Here is a 22,994-nt window from a genome sequence, read left to right as displayed (position 1 = left end):
GTACAAAAATAAGAGAACGGTTTGCTTCAATTTGTATTTCGTCTTCATTACAAGAAAACGGAGACACTAGTCTCTGAAGAGATCATAACAGAGGTGAAATGATATGTAAGTAGCACACTTTGTTTGACAGAAACAGCTTTGTGTTTCACAAGTGAGTCAATGGAGGAGCAGCAGCAATGCTAGACAATTTGCAGTAGGTATCACTTATAAATCCTCATGCTCTAGAGACAGCATCACAATAAGCATGTGCAGTGCAACAAAGACCAACGATTGTATGATGCCTCTTCCCCATATTTTGACTCACTGAACAGTCAATCACAAATTTATTTCAAATTAACTATACCTGTTACCAATAAGGATGAGAACAGCTTCATGTGTAAGACATCTCAAAATATAAACACAAAAGGTATAAATCTGACAGAAAAAACTACTTTACAAGACAAATAAATGTTAGTTTGAGTTGATATCTTCCTTCTAAACGAAGCCCAGCAATCTACGTACATCACAAAAGACACAATATACAGAATATACTGTATGAGCTACAAAAGGTACATGGCCTAGCCAAAAGAGCAGCCAATTTTCCTTTATATCAGTGTCAATGTGTGCTGGATGTACATCAGTGCACATGACCATTTTGATACATATCATGGCATTCACACAGCAAACTCTCCACAGGGTATCTACTGTAGACAGTGGAATAAGTCTTATAACATTGGAATAGAACAATTATGGAACACACAGATCTCTTACAGGGTGTATACGGGGACAAGGAGAAAAAATTCCTGGATCTCCCGGTGAAAAATACATTTTCTCCCGTGTGAAAATACACTTTTTCCCTGTTAAGTGACATTATACTTTCCGTCAGAACTGTAAAACTTATCAATCCTTTGAACGGATATGGTTTTATACAGCAGCATAGAATTTCTCAGTACTTTAGAAAATGAAACTCAGGGGGGAAAAACACGTTCTGGGAAGATCTTTGATGGGCAGCAACATGTATGCTGCATATTTTTGTATTAAGAAAGTATAAATTCGAACTCCACCAAAGGAAAAGTTGATGGCTTAAGTTAATATCCATAGTGTTGCTACATGAAAAGCAAAGCTTTCACATAGAATATTTGTCTCGAATATTAATAAGCTACAGGAGAAGCTAAGCTTTCACATATAATGTTGATCTGTTTAGTGCATGTTCCACTTTAAGATACATCACACAAATACGCCAGTAAAATTTTTAATACCGACATAAATCTCTGATCTTCTGGGCTCAAAATTCTTCTAAACGGCTCGTCATCAAAGAGTTGATTTTTAAATTAGAGCAAACACTCTGCGATTTAAGAAATTCATTGTACATTCTTGCACATAGTTCCTTTTGCGTAAAAGGAAATTTACTTTGAAAATATCGCTTTTCGAACCGCAATTCTCAATATTTTCCTGCGACCTGTTAAAAATAGATTCATTTCAGCAGTTGCCAGAGAGCACCAGATAAGAGGCATCACCACGCTTGCACAGCTACGGTGACGTAGGAAGCCCGTATGTTTGTACATGTAAAACATTAAAAGATCTTTCTTACATTATGTCATAAGAGAAACAAGACATCAGAGGACACACCAAGAGCATCGGAGGTTCGTGAACCATACTAAAAAGCATAGTTTGACAAAGCGCACATTCGCATGTCCAGATTCCCAATGATGTAGGCCTCAACCTCATATTAAGCTTTTCAATGTGGTTTTCAGGATGTAAATTTTCTTGGAGTACCAGTACTGTATTATCTCATGTTTGGATCTTTATTATGGCATAATTCCGTACGTGCTAGAAGATGGAATCGTGCACTTGAAATGCAGTGAGCAGTTGAAACTAGCCAATGGAGTGGAATTAAACACTGCGTGTCAAATAAATTTACTGCCTCAGCAGGAAAGCTTAATAAAAGCCAAATTTCTTTAGAAAACCGACAAAAATAACTACACTGTTCTGCAAGGTGATTAATGCTTGACTGTCAGAAAGGTGGAAATAAAATAAATTCTGAAACTAGTAACACATTTTAGCCTACCATAATTATGTGAATGTATTTTAATTCACTTGATAGCTCCCAACCACAGAACTCCGTCTTGTTTTCATTTGACGTGAGAGCAGTAAACGAAGAGGAAACACAAAAATCACTAAACGTAAACACGTGTCACGTGGAGACCCTCCACTATAGCTCAGACTGCTCTGCACACATAAAAAAAAATTTTTCCAAAAAGTTCATTTTGTAGCGCACATCTTTCTGAAGAGTCTGATACATAAAACATATATCTGAGAGGAAATGTAAGAGATGTTATTTGTTCTTAAGTGTGCCGAAGTGCAGTGCCACGCCTCTTCAAACAACATTCTTATACCACACATCACTGTATTTCGCTCTGTGTAACTCAAAGGTGTATATTTTGTAACGGATCCCATCAAACTATTTCAGGACTGTGGAAATTAAAATTCCTGTAGTGTCTCTCCTTCTCCCAGTCAGCCGGTTTGACATTCTGCCCCTCTTATTTTTAAAAAACACGCAATTAATACTGGATGGGATTATTTGTAACCAGGAGAACAAGAACTCTTCACAAAATCAGGACTCTTTATTACCTATTAGCTAATAACTTGCTCTTCTGTGTGACATAAAATTAAATATAGGATACCTAAAACCAGTAAAGACAAGAGACATGCAAGACAGTACACATTTCTTCAATCCTTAGGTCCTAGTGATTTTTCTCTCTAATCTTGCTACAGCTTTACATGGTGTGCTTTCCTTTCTGCGAAAGAGCTATTACCTCAAAGTTTGTCAAACATTTTGCTACATGATAAACCGGAATGTCGTCTAATACTGAAAAAGCTGTTAATACACATAGTACCCAAGAATGGTGTGGTTTCTCAATCTAACTACATCTATTTTGTCACTGTTTCCTGGATAAAATGAAATAGGCCATTCCAATACTGCAGCAATTGTAACACACACCAAATAAGGAAGACTGTTTTGGCAATAATGATCATTTTTATATTACAGCAATATAATTCACGAAGTAGCAACACAAAATATCTATTTTCCTACTACAATCAAAAAGCTTTATGTTAGGAACTAGTTTCAAATTTCATTCATATGCTCCAGTTTCATGCACGAGAATAAAATTTTTGTATGAATTTGGAATCGTCATATTCTTCCATAATTTGTGTGATGTCCCCATTTCTTCTCCTTCCTCGTACTAACAAACAATCTTGTCATCACTAACTCTGTAACTATTCCTACTACTGTCAAACTCATTCTCCGTTTAACTTTACTAACCCTGCCACAATCACTGGTTTAGTTATCCAGCGATTATTCTCCGGTTAGGTGTTAGTATGTGTTCGTACAATGCATTTCCCGCACTACTCCCAGAATGGAACTTAAGCAGCTGCTAGCTCGTGACTACAACTGGCCCTGTCTAATGTAGCGATGTGGCCAAAAATTTTCCGTCAAAATTCACTTTCTTGGATACACCGAGAAGATAATACATAATCTTTCTTACCTGTTATTCCTGTTAGTCATTTATTTCAACTCTGGTAATCTGAATCTATGGATTTCGCTAGTAATTATAACAACGCTGAACATTTGCAAACCAAATCAACCACATAAACAAGCAGCAGTTGGCATTCACCGGTTCGGCTTTATTCCGCTCAGCTCGTATAGCCCCGTCCCGTTTTGTCTGGAGGAAAGTTCATGTCTAGATGTGATGAGGATTCCCCTGGCAGAGATATCACGTACACTATGCACGCATTCAAAACTCAACTTAGAATATGTTCAAAAATGTCCAAAAACCAGCAGAGGTGCATTTCAAAATCATATGAACAATCGACAGACCGACGTGCGCTGGATGCTAGGTGCTTTGTAAAAGAAGGTTTTTTCCCCTCAAGAATATGAATCTGCCCTCTCCCCCCGCAATTGTTGTCCGGTTCAGATACTACTGTTTGCCGCCGCCCCCCCCCCCCCCCCCCCCCCCATCTGTGGCCTCAAACCAGTGACTTTTTATTGGCAGGTCCACGTGGTATCCTCATTTGGCAAAACCCTGTCGCCCCAATTCGGCTGCAAGACTAAGAATAAATCCATTACAAAAATTACTTGTACTTATTGTCAATAGCAGTGCACCATTCATTCATGCATATGCAGCACTATCAGTCACGTATCCAAAAAATCCACTGCCACTGTCAGTTTGGACAACTGCCTTGCCCTTTGCTGCATTAGTATATGCAGTACTGCTGAGTTCACTGTTTCAACAAGCTAACCTACATCAAAACACTGCACTGGCCTTGTTGAATTATTACAGTGACAACATCCCGTGCTCGCCTGCTTTCATAGCTGTGGCAATGCACTGCTCAGATTTACTGTAATATGGCCATACATGAGAGTTGAGATAAACATGGCTATTTAAAAAAAAAACCAACCCAGTGGGTCAAATTTAGTTTTTGTGGGTTTTATTGTTTTTTCTATTTCTCACATTGACGATAGTTCAATTAAAATTCCTATTATTAACTTATTCAAAATGTAACCCATTCTTACAATTACTTTATTAGGCCCCTTTTCTTGCCCTGCTAGCACTGCATCCATTGAGAGGATCTTCTCCACCTACTGGCTTGTTTGGTCAAAATTAAGAAATAATTTAGGAGAGAAAGGACCTGACAAATTAGTGAAGATCTAAAAAATTTCTGCATGCTTCAAAAAGAATGTACTTTACATTCATTATTAAAGTTTTTTTCTGGTAGTGTAAATGTTATTTATCTGTGTGTCTTATATTGCACGAAAAGTTAAATACAATATTAATTAAAAAATTCTTCCGATATTAAATAGTTGACTTTACTACATACGATGGCTTTTTTGAATTTGAGTAAGGCTAACTATATTGTGTTATACTACTTTACAAGCGCCCCCCCCCCCCCCTTACTTACACACACACACACACACACACACACGAACAAGACGCACCATTTTCATATCACACTACTTGTTTGTACAAATTACAAACAAATTTTATACCCAAAACAACTAGCAAGTTGCTGACGTGTTAGATACTGCATCAAATCTTTCTTGCTAAGCTGCTTGTTGCTATTTGCTTAGAAGTCTTCTTTTTGCACTTGTTTTCACTTCTGGCAATTAAAACCTTCATGGCTTGTCCCAGTGCTTCCTTTTCTCTTAATCCTAAATTTACACCTACTCTGCATTCACACTACAAAGTTATACTCTCACTCTCTCTTATGCTCTATGGATCTAGTCTACTAAAACCTGGAGTATTGGTGGTTTATGCTGATGACTGGCTCTCCACCTCAAAAGAATAAAAGCTACACGCACCAGAGTCAGAGCCACTGTGGCACTTGGTACTGCAGCACTCACAATCATTGTCATATGTCGTCATCCTTCTCTGAAATGCTCTACGTGTTGCATTAAGTGCTTGGCTGAAATGACCCCTTCCTGCACAGCAATAAATCATTCCAGGGAATGGATTAGGTCAAGTTCTACAGTTTGATTAACAAATTTTACATTCTGCATTGGTAACAACTCTAAAGGCACATGCGGCAATTACAACTTTGTCTGTGAGATGTTCAATTGCACAATTCTTGTAATTGTGGCTAGTAGATGGAAGGTTCACCCTCTTATGTCACATGTAGTAACATTTACTAATAACCTACTTACCTTTTTAAAGTTCAATCCGTCTGGCCTCCATGAGCTTCCCCTGACTTCTATGTATTCCAAAGGCTCGATACGTGCTCACAAATTGTTATTCAGTGTGTTTTTCTGTCAATGGGTGACCGACGATATGGTGTGCCTGTGTCTTCTGCACTGAGGAAACTTTATAATCTTCTCACACCATGATGAGCTGCTATGCAATTACAAGAGGTGGTTTGCTAGCCTCAGAGCATACAGTGGAGCTGATCATAAAAGGTTTGGTGGCTAACACTATTTCCGCATGATTGACTGCTTCACAGGTTTCCATCTAGAATGACTGAGCATACTGACATCACACAACCATAATCAACTTGAGACCAGGCAAAATGCACTATAAAAAAAAGAGCTCTTAAGTTCTGCCTACTTCCCATATTCTGTGACCAACATACCTAAAAATACTGAGTGCTTCCAGAGTTCACTCATTTTCCTTTCTTACATACAGCAGCACAGCTTGCGACAGACTAATCGGAGCTGAAAATCTTGACAATTGAACTGAAGCAGCTAAGACATATGAACTAATATTCTCATTTATTTGCCTTGCACTTGCTGCAGTTATACACTAGACAGCAATACTCATGATAAATAAAAGAAGAAGTGAAGATTAGGGTCTTATAGCCCACCAATGACAAGGAAGTGAGAGTACGAGAGTACGAGCTCAGTGTGTGCAGGTATCGGGAACGAAATCGCCCACATCCTTTTCAAGGGAACCGTTCTGGCATATGCCTACATTTATTTGGAGAAATCACAGAAGTTTAAATTTCACACTGTGTCCCCGATGGTTCAGTGGTTACTGCACCTGTCTAGTATGCAAGAGAGCCCAGATTTGAGTCTCTGTCCAGTACACATTTTCGCTCATTGCCACCGATTCCACTTAACGTCCTGCGGCAGCTGACAGCAGTTATCCCCCTTCAATTTATATATAATTTTTCATAGCTGCAGATTCTGCACCGTGGTGTCTGTTCTTTTAGGCAAACATTATGCATTCACATATTTTGAGAATTTACACACACACACACACACACACACACACACACACACACACACACACACACACACACAGAGTGTTTCCTAACAGGAAACATAGGTAAGTGAAAAGAACTGGAGAATAATGTAAAATCATCATCATCATCACCTTGCATCTGTGACATACAATGAAGAGCCAAAGAAACTAGTACACTTGCCTAATATCGTGTGGAATGTGTGGTTCATCCATAAAGGAGACCAAGTACAGAATACTAGTACAACCCATTCTTGAGTACTGCTCGAGTGTTTGGGATCCCCACCAGGTCGCATAAAAGGAAGCATCGAAGCAATTCACAGGCAGGCTGCTTGGTTTGTTACCAGTAGGTTCGATCAACAAATGATTACTACTAAGGTGCTTCGTGAACTGAAATGAAAATCCCTGGAGGGAAGACCACATTCTTTTTGTGAAATACTATTGAGAAAAGTCAGAGAATCAGCATTTGCTGCTGACTGAAGAATGATTCTACTGCCATCAATGTAGTACATTTTGCTTAAGGACCATGACAATAAGATAAGAGATATTACAGTTCATATGGAGGCACGTAGACAGTTGCTTTTTCCCTTGCTCTATTTGCAAGTGGACAGGAAAGGAAATGATTAGTGTTGGTACAAGGTACCTTCTTCATGCACCATAAGATGGCTTGCCGAGTACGTATGTAGACATAGAGCTTGAAAATTCACCTGAAAGTATGATGCTATGGTCATAGCCTTGAATCACTGACACAGAAGAGCAATACAGTATAATAAAATTAAAAAAAAAAAAAAATAAGAAATAGAACATGAGCATTATCACAAGAAGAAACACCTGACTCAGAATTGTTACACAGTGCAAAAGGGAATGATAAAAGGGAGGGTTGGGGGCATGGAAGGGTATGAGGGATTGGGGAAGGGATGGAGAAAGGGTAATGTTGTAAAATGGTAGTAACTCTACCAGATGACTCACCTTGTTTACGTCTCTGCAATCGATACCTGCTTGGCTCAGTGCTTCTTCTATGGGGGCAGTGCACATTTTCACAGCTGCACTAATCAAATCTTCAAATCTTGTTCTTGTCACATTGTAGCCAAAGTCTGTCCCTTGACACAGAGACTCAATAAAACAATGAGCTGTACTCATTGTGGACAAAATGTGTTTACACTGCTCTGCAGAGCTGTACAATTTAGCCATAGCACACCGACTATCATTTGGATCCAACTTCCATTTTCTGCAATAAGAAGAAAGTATTATGTTTAAATGGCCCACATATATTGAATAATGGTATCACTAGTCAGTCTTCCTTCTTTTATTAAAAAATTGGAAGGCGAACAGTTAAGGTTGTTATAGTAGTTTTTCACCACAACAACTGCTCAGTTTTTGATGTGTTCCAATAAGAAACTCTATAGTAGAATTAAGGGAACTGATAATTACATATCAAAAAGATAGATTACTACTCACCACATATGGGAGGTGCTTGGTGGCAAACAGGCACACTGAAAGAAGACTGTTTGACATTGTAAGCTAAAATACTAAGTCCTTTGTCAGATGTAGACAATCTCTCTCTCTCTCTCTCTCTCTCTCTCTCTCTCTCTCTCTCTCTCTCTCCTCCTCCTCCTCCCTGCCCCCCCTCCATCTACACACTATGGCCCAATGTCTCCACTGTTTAAAAATACACACATTTAGACTGTATCTCTTAATACATGGTGTTCTGCATTTATTGTAGCACCACAAAAGGCAGAGATGACAAAAAGGGGAAAAAAATGAAATGGCAAAACTTAATTGTGTGCTGGTTCACAGCCACCATAAGAGGCTCATACCAATTGATAAGACCCAATGATTTAACAGGATACTTAAGGTACCTAGATTAAAAGACAGCCAAGTCCATTTCTTTTGAACATGGACTTCCAAGCAGCATTAAAGCTTCCATAAAATGTGTACACGTTGTTAAGTAAAACGCAATAATATCCTTCAAAATCAATGACGAGTCTATTCAAAAATAACGCCAAAATTGCATTTCAATGCAAAACACCCAGCTTCAGAGACGATCGCTTCAAAAACTAGTCAACTAACTGTAAAGTTCTTACAAGTCCGTTATATAGGAAACCATGTTCATATAAGCAGACACCTGACTGCACATGAGCATGGAAGACAGTGTTGTTCGGAAGTGGATTTTCTTTAGTTTTGAGTCTAAATATCCTGATATCTGTGACCTGATTTTATATAGGTTACAAACAAATATTCTGTTATGGAATATCATTCATATAAGTGATAAAAACATTCTCTTCCCTGGAAACGGGAGGGGGGGCGGGGGGGGGGGGGGCAGGCGATAGTGTATAGAACACTTGTGACACCCATTATTGAGTACTGCAAGAGTGTTTGGGATCCACATCAGGATGGATTAAAGGAAGACATCAAAGCAATTCAAAAGTGTGTCGGTAGATTTGTTACCAGTAGGTTCAATCAACATGAAAGTATTGCAGAGATACTTCGTGAACCCACATGGTAATCCCCGGAGGAAAGCTGGCATTGTTTTCCCGAAACACTACTGAGAGAACTTAGAGAATCAGCATCTGCAGCCAACTGCAGAACAATTCTACTGCCACCAACATAGCATCACATATGGACTGCACAGACAATGTAAAAGAAATTAGGGCTCGTATGGTAGCATATGAACAGTCATTTTCCCCTCACTCTGTTTGCAAGTGGAACAGGAAAGAAAATGACTAACGTTCGTACAAGTTACCCTCTGTCAGGCACCATTAGGTGGCCTGCAGAGTATGTATGTAGATGCAGAACAGAGGAGGTTGCAAGGTATTATGTTATTTCTTTCTCAGTAAAGGAAATTTTAATGACCAACATAATTTTTTTAATTTTCGTTTCTTCTAAAAATACCACGCAATGCCTGCTCCTAGCAGCTGACTATCTGAGCAATTTAGACAGAAGTCTGGCACTGAACATAATGTCCTGGCTTTGAAGGTGTCTTTCCTGTGGTGCTACCACACCATTGGCATTTGTAGCACCACATTAGATTGGGTACCTGAAGTTTTACTTTTAGTATAATAAATAAAACCTTGATGAGTTCTAGGATAGCCAACTGAATGTTACGGTGAAGGCAACAGTTCTCTACAGTTCACCATTCACTTACATCATCAAATTCCTCTCTTCTGTTATGCTTCCGATTCCCCACTACTTTTTCAGTTCAGCAGTGTCAATGTCCATGACGTCCCTACAACTTACAAGGCCTTATGGTAGCTGAGGGTATCGTGTTTTTCTACTCCACAACAAAGACATTCTGACAAGATTGTGCCTTTCAACAATGATCAAAGTTCAATTTCCTGGTGCAGTTCCAGAGGGTTTTGGTGACTGCTAATGACCCACCCATAACGTGGAGATATTTCTTTCGTCTTAGTTGGGATCCACATGCATTCCCACAAACAGCTTGGGTTCTGTACAGTCCACCCAGATAGAGAGCACTGACTGCCTATGTAGGTGTTATAAAACTACGGTGTGGCAGGTTCACCTGAGGTTACCACTAACGACCATTTCGCCTCAATGGTCATCCATCCCATCACCACACATCTATGAGGTCTTTTCTTCTTCTTCTTCTTCTTCTTTTTTTTTTTTTTTGAGAGAGGGAGGACATCATGTTTCAATTGTCATAGCCATGTAGTGTACCAATTAAGTAAACCTGGCACAAATAATGCTGGGCAAGCCAGTAATCAACAGACTGCACAAAGAGTGGCCTAGTTGGTTGGTTTAAAAGAGTGAGGAAGGGACCAAACTATGAGGTCATCGGTCCACTGTTCCAAAGGAAACAATGCCACAACGGTGAGAGTAAGACAATGAGACAAGACCAAACAGAATGAAAGGAAAAATGACGACGACTGAAGGTCAACACACTTAAATGGACAAAAGGGGACAAGAAAACCACAAAGACGCAAAAAACAAGTAGAAGATCTTAAATCAAAAAAAGCACGTTACCATGGCTGGCTGACAATGAGGATAAAAAGGAAAAGCCAGCCACTCTGCAACACATTAAAACCCCCACCCTGAAAGCACGAGGGTGGAGGACACACAGGGATGAAGGACATGTGCTAAAACTTGGAGAAAATGATAAAACACACCCTCAAGAATAAAATGTAAAACTAAAGCTGCTGTTGAGGCATTATTGCCCAACACTGAAGGTAGGGTGCTGGGAAGGTTAAAAGTCCGCTGCAGAGCGGCGGAAAGTGAGCAGTCCGGCAAGAGATGGACGACTGTCATTCGTGAGCCACAGTGACACTGAGGTGGGTCATCACGAAGGAGGAGGTAACCATGAGACAGCCACGTATGGCCAATGCGGAGCCGACAGAGAAACACAGAGTCCCTGTGAGAGGCACGCACAGAGGTCTTCCACACATTCGTAGTTTCCTTAAGGGCACGCAGAGGCACGCACAGAGGTCTTCCACACATTCGTAGTTTCCTCAAGGGCACGCAGCTTGCTGTGTGTACTGAGGTTATGCCATTCTGTCTCCCAAAGCCACAAAACCTTGCGGCGTAATACTGAGCTCAGGTCAGTTTCAGAGAAGCCGATCTCCATAAGCGGTTTCTGCATAGCCCGTTTAGCCAACCTGTCGGCAAATTCATTGCCTGGGATTCCTACTTTACCTGGGGTCTGGACAAACACCACTGAATGACTGGACTATTCCAGGGCATAGACGGACTCCTGGATGGTCGCTACCAAAGGATGATGAGGGTAGCACTGGTCAGTAGCTTGTAGGCTGCTCAAGGAATCAGTACACAGGATAAATGACTCACTTGGGCATGAGTGGATGTGCTCAAGAGCACGAGAGATGGCCGCCAGCTCTGCAGTGAAAACACTGCAGCCATCACGCAAGGAATGCTGCTCTATATGTCCTCCGTGACCATAGGCAAAGCCAACATGACCATTAGCCATCGAGCCATCGGTGTAAACCACTTCGTGGCCCCGGTACGTGACGAGAATCGAAGCTGCAGCCTAGATGTACACGACTGAGGTGTTCGTGAATGAACCTCACGTGTAGGTGGTGAAGGCAACAACTGAAGTTCAGACAGAAGGGTTTGAACACTAACTGCAAGTGTAAGCCCTGACCTGGGCCACCGATGCAGGAGATGAACCGCCACGGGCAGGAAGAGGAGACCGAAATTCAGATGCGCAAGAGAACTACAAACGTATGCAATGTAACTGGAGAGCAACTGTGCACGCCTAACCTGCAATGGAGGGACTCCGGCCTCCACCAGGACACTATTCACCAGACTCGTCCTAAAAGCGTCTGTCACTAGACAAACGCCACAGTGGTGCACTGGGTCGAGCAAACGCAATGCTGAGGGTGCAGCCGAACCATAAACCAGACTCCCATACTCAAGGCGGGATTGAACAAGGGCTCTGTAAAACTGCAGCAGCATACAGCGATCTGCACCCCAATTGGTGTTGCTCAGACAGCGAAGGGCATTGAGGTGCTGCCAGCATTTCTGCTTAAGGTGACTGAGGTGAGAAAGCCAAGTCAATCGGGCGTCAAAAAACAGTTCTAAGAATCGATATGTCTCCACTACAGTGAGTGGATCGACATTAAGGTAAAGTTCTGGTTCCAGATGAACAATACAACACCAAGAGAAGTGCATCATACACGACTTTGCGGCCGAAAACTGGAAACCGTGGGCCAGAGCCCATGACTGTGCCTTGTGGATGGCGCCCTGTAGGCACCACTCAGCAACACCAATACTGGTGGAACAGTGTGAAATTCAGAAGTCGTCTGCATACAGAGACAGTGGGACGGATGGCCCTACAGTTGCTGCTACATCATTAATGACAACTAAAAATAGAGATACACTCAATACGGAGCCCTGCGGGACCCCTCTCTCCTGGAAATGGGGCGAACTATGGGAGGCATCAACCTGGACACGGAAAGTATGAAGTGACAGGAAATTTTGGATAAAAAAACAGGAGTGGGCCTCTGAGACCACACTTGTATAATGTGGCAAGGATATGCTGTTGCCAGGTGGTGTCATATGCTTTTTGTAAATCAAACAAGACGGCACCTAGGTGTTGGCATCTGGAAAAGGCTGTTCGGATGGCAGACTCTTGGGACACAAGATTATCAATGTTAGAGCAACCCTGGCGGAAGCCGCCCTGGCATGGAGTCAGTAGACCACGTGACTCCAGGAGCCAACACAACCACAGACACACCATACACTCCAGGAGCTTACAAAGAACATTGGTGAGGCTGATGGTCCGATAGCTATCCACTTCAAGCGGGTTTTTACCGAGTTTAAGCATCGGAATATGATGGTGCTCTCCCACCACTGGGATGGAAAGACGAGACGCACCAGATCCGATAGAAGATGACAAGGAGATGTCACTTGTAGTCAGATGAGAGATGTTTAATCATCTGACCATGGATCTGATCTGGCCCAGGAGCTGTGTCAGGGCAATGTGCAAGGGCACTGAGGACTCCCAGTATGTAAATGGGGCGTTATAGGGTTCACTGTGGGCTGTAGCGAACGAGAGGGCTTTCCTTTCCATCCACCGTTTAAGGGGGGGGGGGGGGGGGGTTAGATCGCCGAAGCAAAGCCTCAAGCATAGTGCTCAGCAATCGCGTTAGCGCCGGTTGACAACACACCATTGATGTTAATGCCATGGACACCTGTTGGGATCAGGTACAAAAAAGACGTCTGATCTTCGTCCAGACTTGGGAAAGTGACGTACGGCATCCAATGGATGAGACTTATCTCTCCCAACACTCCTCCATCCGTAATTTGATAATCTGGCGAACGCCGACAAGGAGCCGCTTAAAGGCTATGAGGTGATCCAGGGAAGGGTGCCACTTATGCTGCTGTAGAGCTCGCTGATGCTCCTTAATTGCCTCAGTGACTTCTGTCAACCACCAAGGGGGCATCTAAAAGAGCGAGGGATTGCATTTTCCTCTGCATTAACGACTGTTGTAGTCACCTGCTCAACCATCACACCCATGTTACCCTGTGGGGGAGAGTCAATGGTGCCCACAGAGGTGAAAGTTTCCCAGTCCACCTTGTTTAAAAACCCATCTGGATAAGTGACCATTGGCCTGATGCCAGGGCAGTGACAGGAAGATGGGGAAGTGGTCACAACTGCACAGGTCATCATGTGCTCTCCAGTGGATAGATGGGAGACGTCCTGGGCTGCAAATGGATAAATCAATGGATAAATCAATGGATAAATCAATGGCTGAGTACCTACCATGAGCCACAATAAAATGTGTGGTGGCCCCAGTATTTATGAGGAAGAGGTCGAACTGAGACAGTAAAGCTTCGACATCACTGCCTTGGCCACTAAGCACAGTGCCACCCCACAAGGGGTTATGGGTGTTAAAATATCCAAAAAGTAGGAAAGGTTTAGGGAGTTGATTAATCAGTGCAGCTAATACAGTCAGGGATATTGCACCATCTGAAGGAAGATATACATTGCAGACAGTTATTTCCTGTGTCGCCCTTATGCTGACGGCCACTGCTTCAAGAGGGGTTTGAAGGGGCACTGTTGCACTACAGACTGAGTTCAGGACATAAATGCAAACTCCAGCTGACACACTATTATAGTTGCTACGGTTCCTGTAATATCCCTTATAGCCATGGAGGGATGGGGTCCGCACTGCCGGGAACCAGGTTTCCTGGAGTGCAATGCAGATAGCAGGTGTCAAGCTTAACAGTTGCCGTAGCTCAGCCAGGCGGTGGAAAAAGTCACCGTGATTCCACTGAAGGATGACATCATGAGACTGGGAAATCAGTACCCAGAACAATCACCTCTGGCCGTTATAACGGCCTTGATATGCCTGGGCATTAAGTCAAACAGAGCTTGGATGGCATGTACAGGTACAGCTGCCAATGCAGCTTCAACACAATACCACAGTTCATCAAGAGTAGTGACTGGTGTATTGTGACGAGCCAGATGCTTGGCCACCATTGACCAGACGTTTTCAATTGATGAGAGATCTGGAGAATGTGCTGGCCAGGGCAGCAGTCAAACATTTTCTGTATCCAGAAAGGCCTGTACAGGACCTGCAACATGCGGTTGTGCATTATCCTGCTGAAATGTGGGGTTTTGCAGGGATCGAATGAAGGGTAGAGCCACGGGTCGTAACACATCTGAGATGTAACGTCCACTGTTCAAAGTGCCGTCAATGCGAACAAGGTGTGACCAAGACGTGTAACCAATGGCAGCCCATACCATCACGCCGGATGATATGCCAGTATGGCGATGACGAATACACGCTTCCAATGTGCTTTCAGCGTGATGTCGCCAAACACGGATGCGACCATCACAATGCTGTAAACAGAACCTGAATTCATCCGATAAAATGATGTTTTGCGATTCGTGCACCAAGGTTTGTCGTTGAGTACACATTCGCAGGCGCTCCAGTCTGTGATGCAGCGTCAAGGGTAACCGCAGTCATGGTCTCCGAGCTGATAGTCCATGCTGCTGCAAACCTCGTCGAACTGTTCATGCAGATGGTTGTTGTCTTGCAAATGGCCCCATCCGTTGACTCAGGGATCGAGACATGGCTGCATGATCCGTTACTGCCATGGGGATAAGATGCCTGTCTTCTCGATTGCTAGTGATACGAGGCCACTGGGATCCAGCACGGCGTTCCGTATTACACTCCTGAACCCACCGATTCCATATTCTGCTAACAGTCATTGGATCTCAACCAACGCGAGCAGCAATGTAGTAATACGATAAACTGCAAGCGCGATAGGCTACAATCCGATCTTTATCAAAGTCGGAAAAGTGATGGTACGCGTTTCTCCTCCTTACACGAGGCATCACAACAACGTTTCACCAGGCAACGCCGGTCTACTGCTGTTTGTGTATGAGAAATTGGTTGGAAACTTTCCTCATGTCAGCACATTGTAGGTGTCACCACCGGTGCCAACCTTATGTGAATGCTCTGAAAAAGCTTATCATTTGCATATCACAGCACCTCCTTCCTGTCAGTTGAATTTCGGGTCTGTAGCACGTCATCTTCGTGGTGTAGCAATTTTTATGGCCAGTAGTGTAGGTCCTCAGCAGATGCGAGCATCTCCACCTCATCCCCAGATGCAGACCTTGTAGGTAGCGGTGGTGCGGGTGCCACCACAATTTCCTTGGACATAGAGGTCTTCTTTTTGGACTTTTCTCTCTGCTCCTTGGGTCTCTCTGGCTGAGAGGGTTTCACTAATTCAGTCTCCGGGACTCAGGATGATTGTGAAACCCTACAACCAGCTACTTTTGGGCACTTCGGCCACTGGCGGCATCATCTTTCCCACTAGCAGAAAGCTGGGAAGGGAGTGACCCAAGGGATCCCTTCCTGGCGAGAGGAGCCGAAGAAGACTTTCACTTCTCCAGCTGAGAAGTGGGGCTGGTGTCCCCGATGGTTGGTGGGGCAGTGCTCCCGAGGTAGGCGATGCGGGAGCAACAGGAGGGAATTGCCCCCCCCCCCCCCCCCCCCATCAAGGGGGCAGGTGTAGCCTTCTGGCTCCAAGAGTCGAGTGGAATTCGTGGAACTGATGGAGCTACAACTGTTCTCATAGCGGCAGCATGTGAGGTGGTCATAGCCACAGGATGTAGGCGCTCATATTTTCTCTTAGCCTCAGTCCAGGTCAGTCAGTCCAGGGTCTTGTATTCTATAATTTTCCTCTCTTTCTGTAAAATCCTGCAGTCTGGCGAACAAGGTGAATGATGCTCACCCCAGTTGACACAGATGGGAGGCTGGGCACATGGAGTATTGGGATGTGATGGACATCCATAATCTCAACATGTGACGTTGGAAGTAGAGCGGGAAGACATATGGCCAAACTTCCAGCACTTAAAGCACCGCATCGGGACAGGGATATAGGGCTTTACATCACAGCGGTAGACCACCACCTTGACCTTCTCAGGCAATGTATCACCCTCGAAGGCCAAGATGAAGGCACCGGTGGCAACCTGATTATCCCTCAGACCCCGGAGGACATGCCAGATGAAATGTACACCTCGCTGCTCTAAATTGGCGCACAGCTCATCTTCAGACAGTAAAAGAAGGCCTCTGTGGAATATAGTACCCTGCACCATATTTAAGCTCTTATGTGGTGTGATGGTAACAGAAACATCCCCCAACTTTTTACAAGTGAGTAAAGCCCATGACTGGGCAGAGGATGCTATTTTTATCAAGACTGACCCAGAACGCATTTTGGACAAGCCCTCCACCTCCCTAAACTTGTCCTGTAAATGCTCTACAAAAAACTGTGACTTCATCGAAACAAAGGAGTCCCCATCAGCTCTCGTATGTACGAGGTACCGGGGTGAATAAGGTTCGCTGCCATCCTTAGCCTGGCATTCCCCCATGGTGTGGCCTGGGAGGGGAATGATTTAGGGACAGAATTTCTTGCACTGTACTGAGACGTGGAACTCTTAGAGACTGCTGGTGGCTGATCACCGCCAAGTGATGATGTGGTACGCTTCATTGCGCATCATCTGCCCCGATGCCACCCACCCTGACCAGGGGCCCTCCCCACGGGCGCCACCCAGCCACAGCAAAGGCCACCTGGCACGATGGCCATTGCCGGGAGTCCTGATGCCCCAGGGCGACAGGCATATCCTTGGCATATGTTGGGAGTTAACAGCGCAGGCATCAGCAGAGCCATCCCCGTTTTGTCAGGGGGCTACAACCAACAGGGTACATGGTGGCCCCACCACAACGGACTGGCTGCCATGCTGGCTATGAGGTGCAAAGAAGTCCATGGTCATCGTTGGTGCAGAAAGCAACACTGCACAGTGCATGGTGGAAAACACATCCAGGAAGGTTCCTTGCCCAAGAGATGGAGGATGAGCTGGACTGCAATGCGACGGCGAGGAAGTGGGCTAAAGATCTCTCTAGACAATGGACAGGATAAACCGTGTAAGGCGCCCTTCCCCAATTGGCTCACTCTTTGGGAAAACTTTGAAAAATGGAGGTCAAACCCTGCAGGGGACCACCCCATAGAGGCCGAAACGTATGAGACTCATTTTTGTCACCTCTTAGGACAGACAGGAATACCTCGGGCCTATTGTAATCCCTGGGCCCACAGGGGGGAGTGTGTGTAGTGATCGGCCGCATACGGTAGGTCGATTAGAGTGCTAACTATCACTAGTAGCTGTTGTAACGTTCATACTGTAAGCAAAGACACATTTTTATCATAGCAGTTCATCAACACATTTCTTTATTCGTTTGAATTTTGTAAATGATAGAATGACGACGAAATAAGAGAGATAAAAATTGGAAGTGTAAAACTATGTGAAATGGTGTGATTTACATTTAATATTTTAAAAATTACGTTCAAATCCTCTGCTTGTAACTTCTTGTTATGTATATTAGAGTGCACAGGTAAAGGTGGCTGTCAGCAACAAATAAGACAAAGTAGATGAGTGTAGGCTTTCACAGAACACGAACGGGGGAAACTGGAGGACACTTCAGATTTGCATGTTCAAGATGATACATGTAAATAAAGTACAGCTATTAAGAAATGGAAAATGAGACTAAAATCATAAAATATGTATTTATGTGAGGATTAATGGTGTGAGTGGTCACGAAAACAAATCTGTTATACAATAGAGAGAGACTTTCATTGACAAAGAAACCATGTGATCACAAGGTGTGTGAAGATACTACTAAAGTGCACTGCTATAAATTAACATTATATGCAGCAAGACTATTTTCTAATACTCTTAATATGCTCCTTGTTATTATTATGTATAAAACATTAACTCCAGCAGCTTACTCATGCAGAAATAATATATGAAAAGGAAGATTTGTTACATATATTAAGACAGAACACAAGTTCAAAAACATTAAGGCAAGTAGTTTTTGTAGTGATCAGCATACAGAGAAGTGTATCTGTGAATTATATAGATACCCACAAGGAAATTTTAAACTATTTATAAGGAATCTGAATTCCTTACTGTGCTATCTGTCAGGCAGCAGCAAGCAGTTAATGGTCTGTGGTGACTTCAATGCACATTTTCTAAAGGATCCTGATATGAAAAATAGGGAACTTTATTTGGATCACACAATTTGATTCCAGTAATTAACTTTCCAACACAGATGGATAAAGACTGTAGGACCCTAATTGGTTTTAAAGCTCAAAGCCAGAAAAATACCGTTTACCCAGTAACAAATGCTCTCTCTGAACATGATGCACTGTTTGTTAGGATAAATTACCTAGTGCCTTACAGTACGGATACACTTAAGTGGAAATCAGAATAATTAATGCCTCCACAACAGATGTTTTTAAGAACAGCTTACAAGAGATAACCCGAGATGAAATTTATGCTGAACCAAATGCTAAATTAAATTTTATCTATTCCATGATAAATTCATTTAATTATTTGAAAATACCTTTCCATATATGCTAATTAGAAAGAATATTAAATGGCCATATGAAAACCATGGATCACTACAGCGATTAAAATATCATCTTCAAGGAAAAGGAAAATGTACCTATTAGCAAGAACAAGTATTGATCCAGCTGTAGTTGCACACAACAAAACTACTCAAAATTACTAAGAAAAATTATTAAAAATTCAAGAAACCTTCACATCACGTCAGAAATCAGTAATTCTGACAACAGACTTGGGGCTTTATGGAATGCAGTGAAACGAGAGACAGGACAACGAGGCACAGGATATCACCACTACTGAACTGAATGGCAGTGATGTAATGATGAGCCACAGGTAGTAAGTACATTTAATAATTGGTAGAAAGTATAGGGACAAACAGTTAAAGGGGAAAATCACAGCAGTGTGTTGAAACTCTCATACAATTCAATCATATGAATGTATTACCAACTTCTACTTCTGAAATTCAGAAAATTATCCATACTCTTGAAAATAAAAGCTCATCTGGTTTAGATAGTGTTTCCAATACAATATTATAAAGTTTTGTTCCAATATAAAAAGCATGGTCTTATCTGAAATATGTGATGTATCACTAACATAACTTATTTTTCCAAAGAGACTGAAATATTCTGTTGTCAAGCCTCTCTTTAAGAAAGGTGATAAAAAGAGATGTCAGTTCAATAACTACTGACCAGCTTCACTGCTGACACCATTTTCCAAAATGTTTGAGAAAGTGATGTATTCTAGAATATTATCTCACCTTAGCAGCACTGATATCCTCAACGAACCACAGTTTGGGTTTCAGAAGAGTTGCTCTACTGAGAATGCCATTTACATATTCCCTTGCCAAATTTTACGAGCACTAAATAATAAAATAGCGCCGTCTGGTATTTTCTGCAACTTATCTAAGGCATCTGATTATGTGAATCGCAGCATTCTCTTAGATAAATTGAAGTTTGGTGGGATTGATGGTATAACCAACCAATCAATGCCATAGCTACACAAAAGACTGCAGAATGTTGTACTTAGTAAGTCTAGCAATATATTCCAGGGATTTAATTTTGGAACTCTTAAAACAGCTTAGTTCAGCTGCATTTGCACTTAGAATCATTGTAAACCTTGGGGAGACAAATCAGTAAGGTGACATATTTTGCATACTTTAATTCAATAATGTCATATGGAATAATGTCATATGGAATAATGTCCTAGGGTAACTCATCTTTCTTTTGTAAGTCTTCGTTGCTCAAAAATGTGGGGCCAGAATATTATGTAATGTTCACTCACGATCATCTTGAAGACATTTGTTTAACTCTAGCAATACCAACAAATTTTTCCCGACAGTTGCCCTAAAAAAATTTTTTTAAACAGAAATATTCATTATTTGTTCTTTACTTGCATCAACAACATACTTTTTAAATACATACTAATATGTAAGTAGGGTCCAGAACCTGAAAATATCTTTTACCAAACTCTTAGTAATATCAATGCACTTTCAGTAATGTGGGCTATCAATGAGTGCTACTTTAAGCCCGCCATAAAAATAATTTAAGAAATGGAAATTTCATCAAGATTTTTATTTACAACATACTACTAAAATAGTGACTGATGTGCAAGTATGGACCTAAACCTGAAAATATTTAGTATGACATTCACTGGGAAAGTGACATATAATCCTAAGATTTAAATTTTTGGGGTAATTTTAACTGAAAATTTTAAAGCATTTACAGAATCTGGTAGAAGAAGTCATTAAAAATCTATAAATATTTCCTTTTTAATCTTAAAATATAAAGTAACTGACTAGATTACGATATTTTTATAAGGCGGACATTCCACCAGGACATGAGCAAATGTTTGCAGGGGAATGATACTGCCTTCAGGTAAATTAAGAGGGATTTGGAAAAAAAGAGAAGCAGCTGTATGAATATCATGAGCTTAGATGGAGAACCAGTACCAAGCAAACGGGGGGAAAGCAGAAATGTGGAAGAAATATATACACTCCTGGAAATGGAAAAAAGAACACATTGACACCGGTGTGTCAGACCCACCATACTTGCTCCGGACACTGTGAGAGGGCTGTACAAGTAATGATCACACGCACGGCACAGCGGACACACCAGGAACCGCGGTGTTGGCCGTCGAATGGCGCTAGCTGCGCAGCATTTGTGCACCGCCGCCGTCAGTGTCAGCCAGTTTGCCGTGGCATACGGAGCTCCATCGCAGTCTTTAACACTGGTAGCATGCCGCGACAGCGTGGACGTGAACCGTATGTGCAGTTGACGGACTTTGAGCGAGGGCGTATAGTGGGCATGCGGGAGGCCGGGTGGACGTACCGCCGAATTGCTCAACACGTGGGGCGTGAGGTCTCCACAGTACATCGATGTTGTCGCCAGTGGTCGACGGAAGGTGCACGTGCCCGTCGACCTGGGACCGGACCGCAGCGACGCACGGATGCACGCCAAGACCGTAGGATCCTACGCAGTGCCGTAGGGGACCGCACCGCCACTTACCAGCAAATTAGGGACACTGTTGCTCCTGGGGTATCGGCGAGGACCATTCGCAACCGTCTCCATGAAGCTGGGCTACGGTCCCGCACACCGTTAGGCCGTCTTCCGCTCACGCCCCAACATCGTGCAGCCCGCCTCCAGTGGTGTCGCGACAGGCGTGAACGGAGGGACGAATGGAGACGTGTCGTCTTCAGCGATGAGAGTCGCTTCTGCCTTGGTGCCAATGATGGTCGTATGCGTGTTTGGCGCCGTGCAGGTGAGTGCCACAATCAGGACTGCATACGACCGAGGCACACAGGGCCAACACCCGGCATCATGGTGTGGGGAGCGATCTCCTACACTGGCCGTACACCACTGGTGATCGTCGAGGGGACACTGAATAGTGCACGGTACATCCAAACCGTCATCGAACCCATCGTTCTACCATTCCTAGACCGGCAAGGGAACTTGCTGTTCCAACAGGACAATGCACGTCCGCATGTATCCCGTGCCACCAAACGTGCTCTAGAAGGTGTAAGTCAACTACCCTGGCCAGCAAGATCTCCGGATCTGTCCCCCATTGAGCATGTTTGGGACTGGATGAAGCGTCGTCTCACGCGGTCTGCACGCCCAGCACGAACGCTGGTCCAACTGAGGCGCCAGGTGGAAATGGCATGGCAAGCCGTTCCACAGGACTACATCCAGCATCTCTACGATCGTCTCCATGGGAGAATAGCAGCCTGCATTGCTGCGAAAGGTGGATATACATTGTACTAGTGCCGACATTGTGCATGCTCTGTTGGCTGTGTCTATGTGCCTGTGGTTCTGTCAGTGTGATCATCTGATTTATCTGACCCCAGGAATGTGTCAATAAAGTTTCCCCTTCCTGGGACAATGAATTCACGGTGTTCTTATTTCAATTTCCAGGAGTGTAGATGAGCTATACAAGGGAAATTAAGTTGAAGGCAATATTATAGAAAGGGGAAAAGGAAGTAGATGAAGATGAGATGGGAGCTATGATACTGCAAGAGTAATTTGACCTAGGACCAAAAGATCTATGCCAAAACAAGGCCCCTGAGGTAGATTTTTATCAGTAACATCTGCTGATGTCCTTTTGAGAACCAGTCATGACAAAACTACACACCCTGGTGTGCAAAATATATGAGACAACAGGCAAAATACCTCCAGACTTCAAGAAGAATAACTAATTCCAATTCCAAAGGAAGCAGTTGCTGACAGGTGTGACTATTACCAAAATATCAGTATAGTAATTCACGGTTGCAAAATACTGAAATTATTTACAAAAGGGAAAACTGGTAGAAGCCAACACCAGGAAAGATTAATAGCAATTATAAGGGTTGAAGGGCATGAAAGGGAAGAAGTGATTGAGAAGGGAAAGAGACAGGGCTCTAGCCT

The 22,994-nt window shown here is 43.0% G+C and overlaps 1 protein-coding gene across 2 annotated transcripts in view; it reads right to left on the bottom strand.

Moving 5' to 3' along the window:
* Positions 1–22,994, bottom strand: part of LOC124721988 (heat shock 70 kDa protein 14-like) — a 200,139-nt gene that overhangs the window by 28,340 nt on the left and 148,805 nt on the right. For both annotated transcript variants that reach the window (XM_047247160.1, XM_047247161.1), the window contains exon 6: positions 7,683–7,941. In XM_047247160.1, coding sequence (XP_047103116.1) covers positions 7,683–7,941 — 259 coding nt within the window. The remainder of the gene's footprint in view (positions 1–7,682; positions 7,942–22,994) is intronic.

Source organism: Schistocerca piceifrons, chromosome X (genome assembly GCF_021461385.2).
Source record: "Schistocerca piceifrons isolate TAMUIC-IGC-003096 chromosome X, iqSchPice1.1, whole genome shotgun sequence".
Taxonomy (NCBI): Eukaryota; Metazoa; Arthropoda; class Insecta; order Orthoptera; family Acrididae; genus Schistocerca; species Schistocerca piceifrons.
The sequence above is the reverse complement of the archived record's forward strand: the minus strand, read 5'-3'. Positions and strand labels throughout refer to the sequence as shown.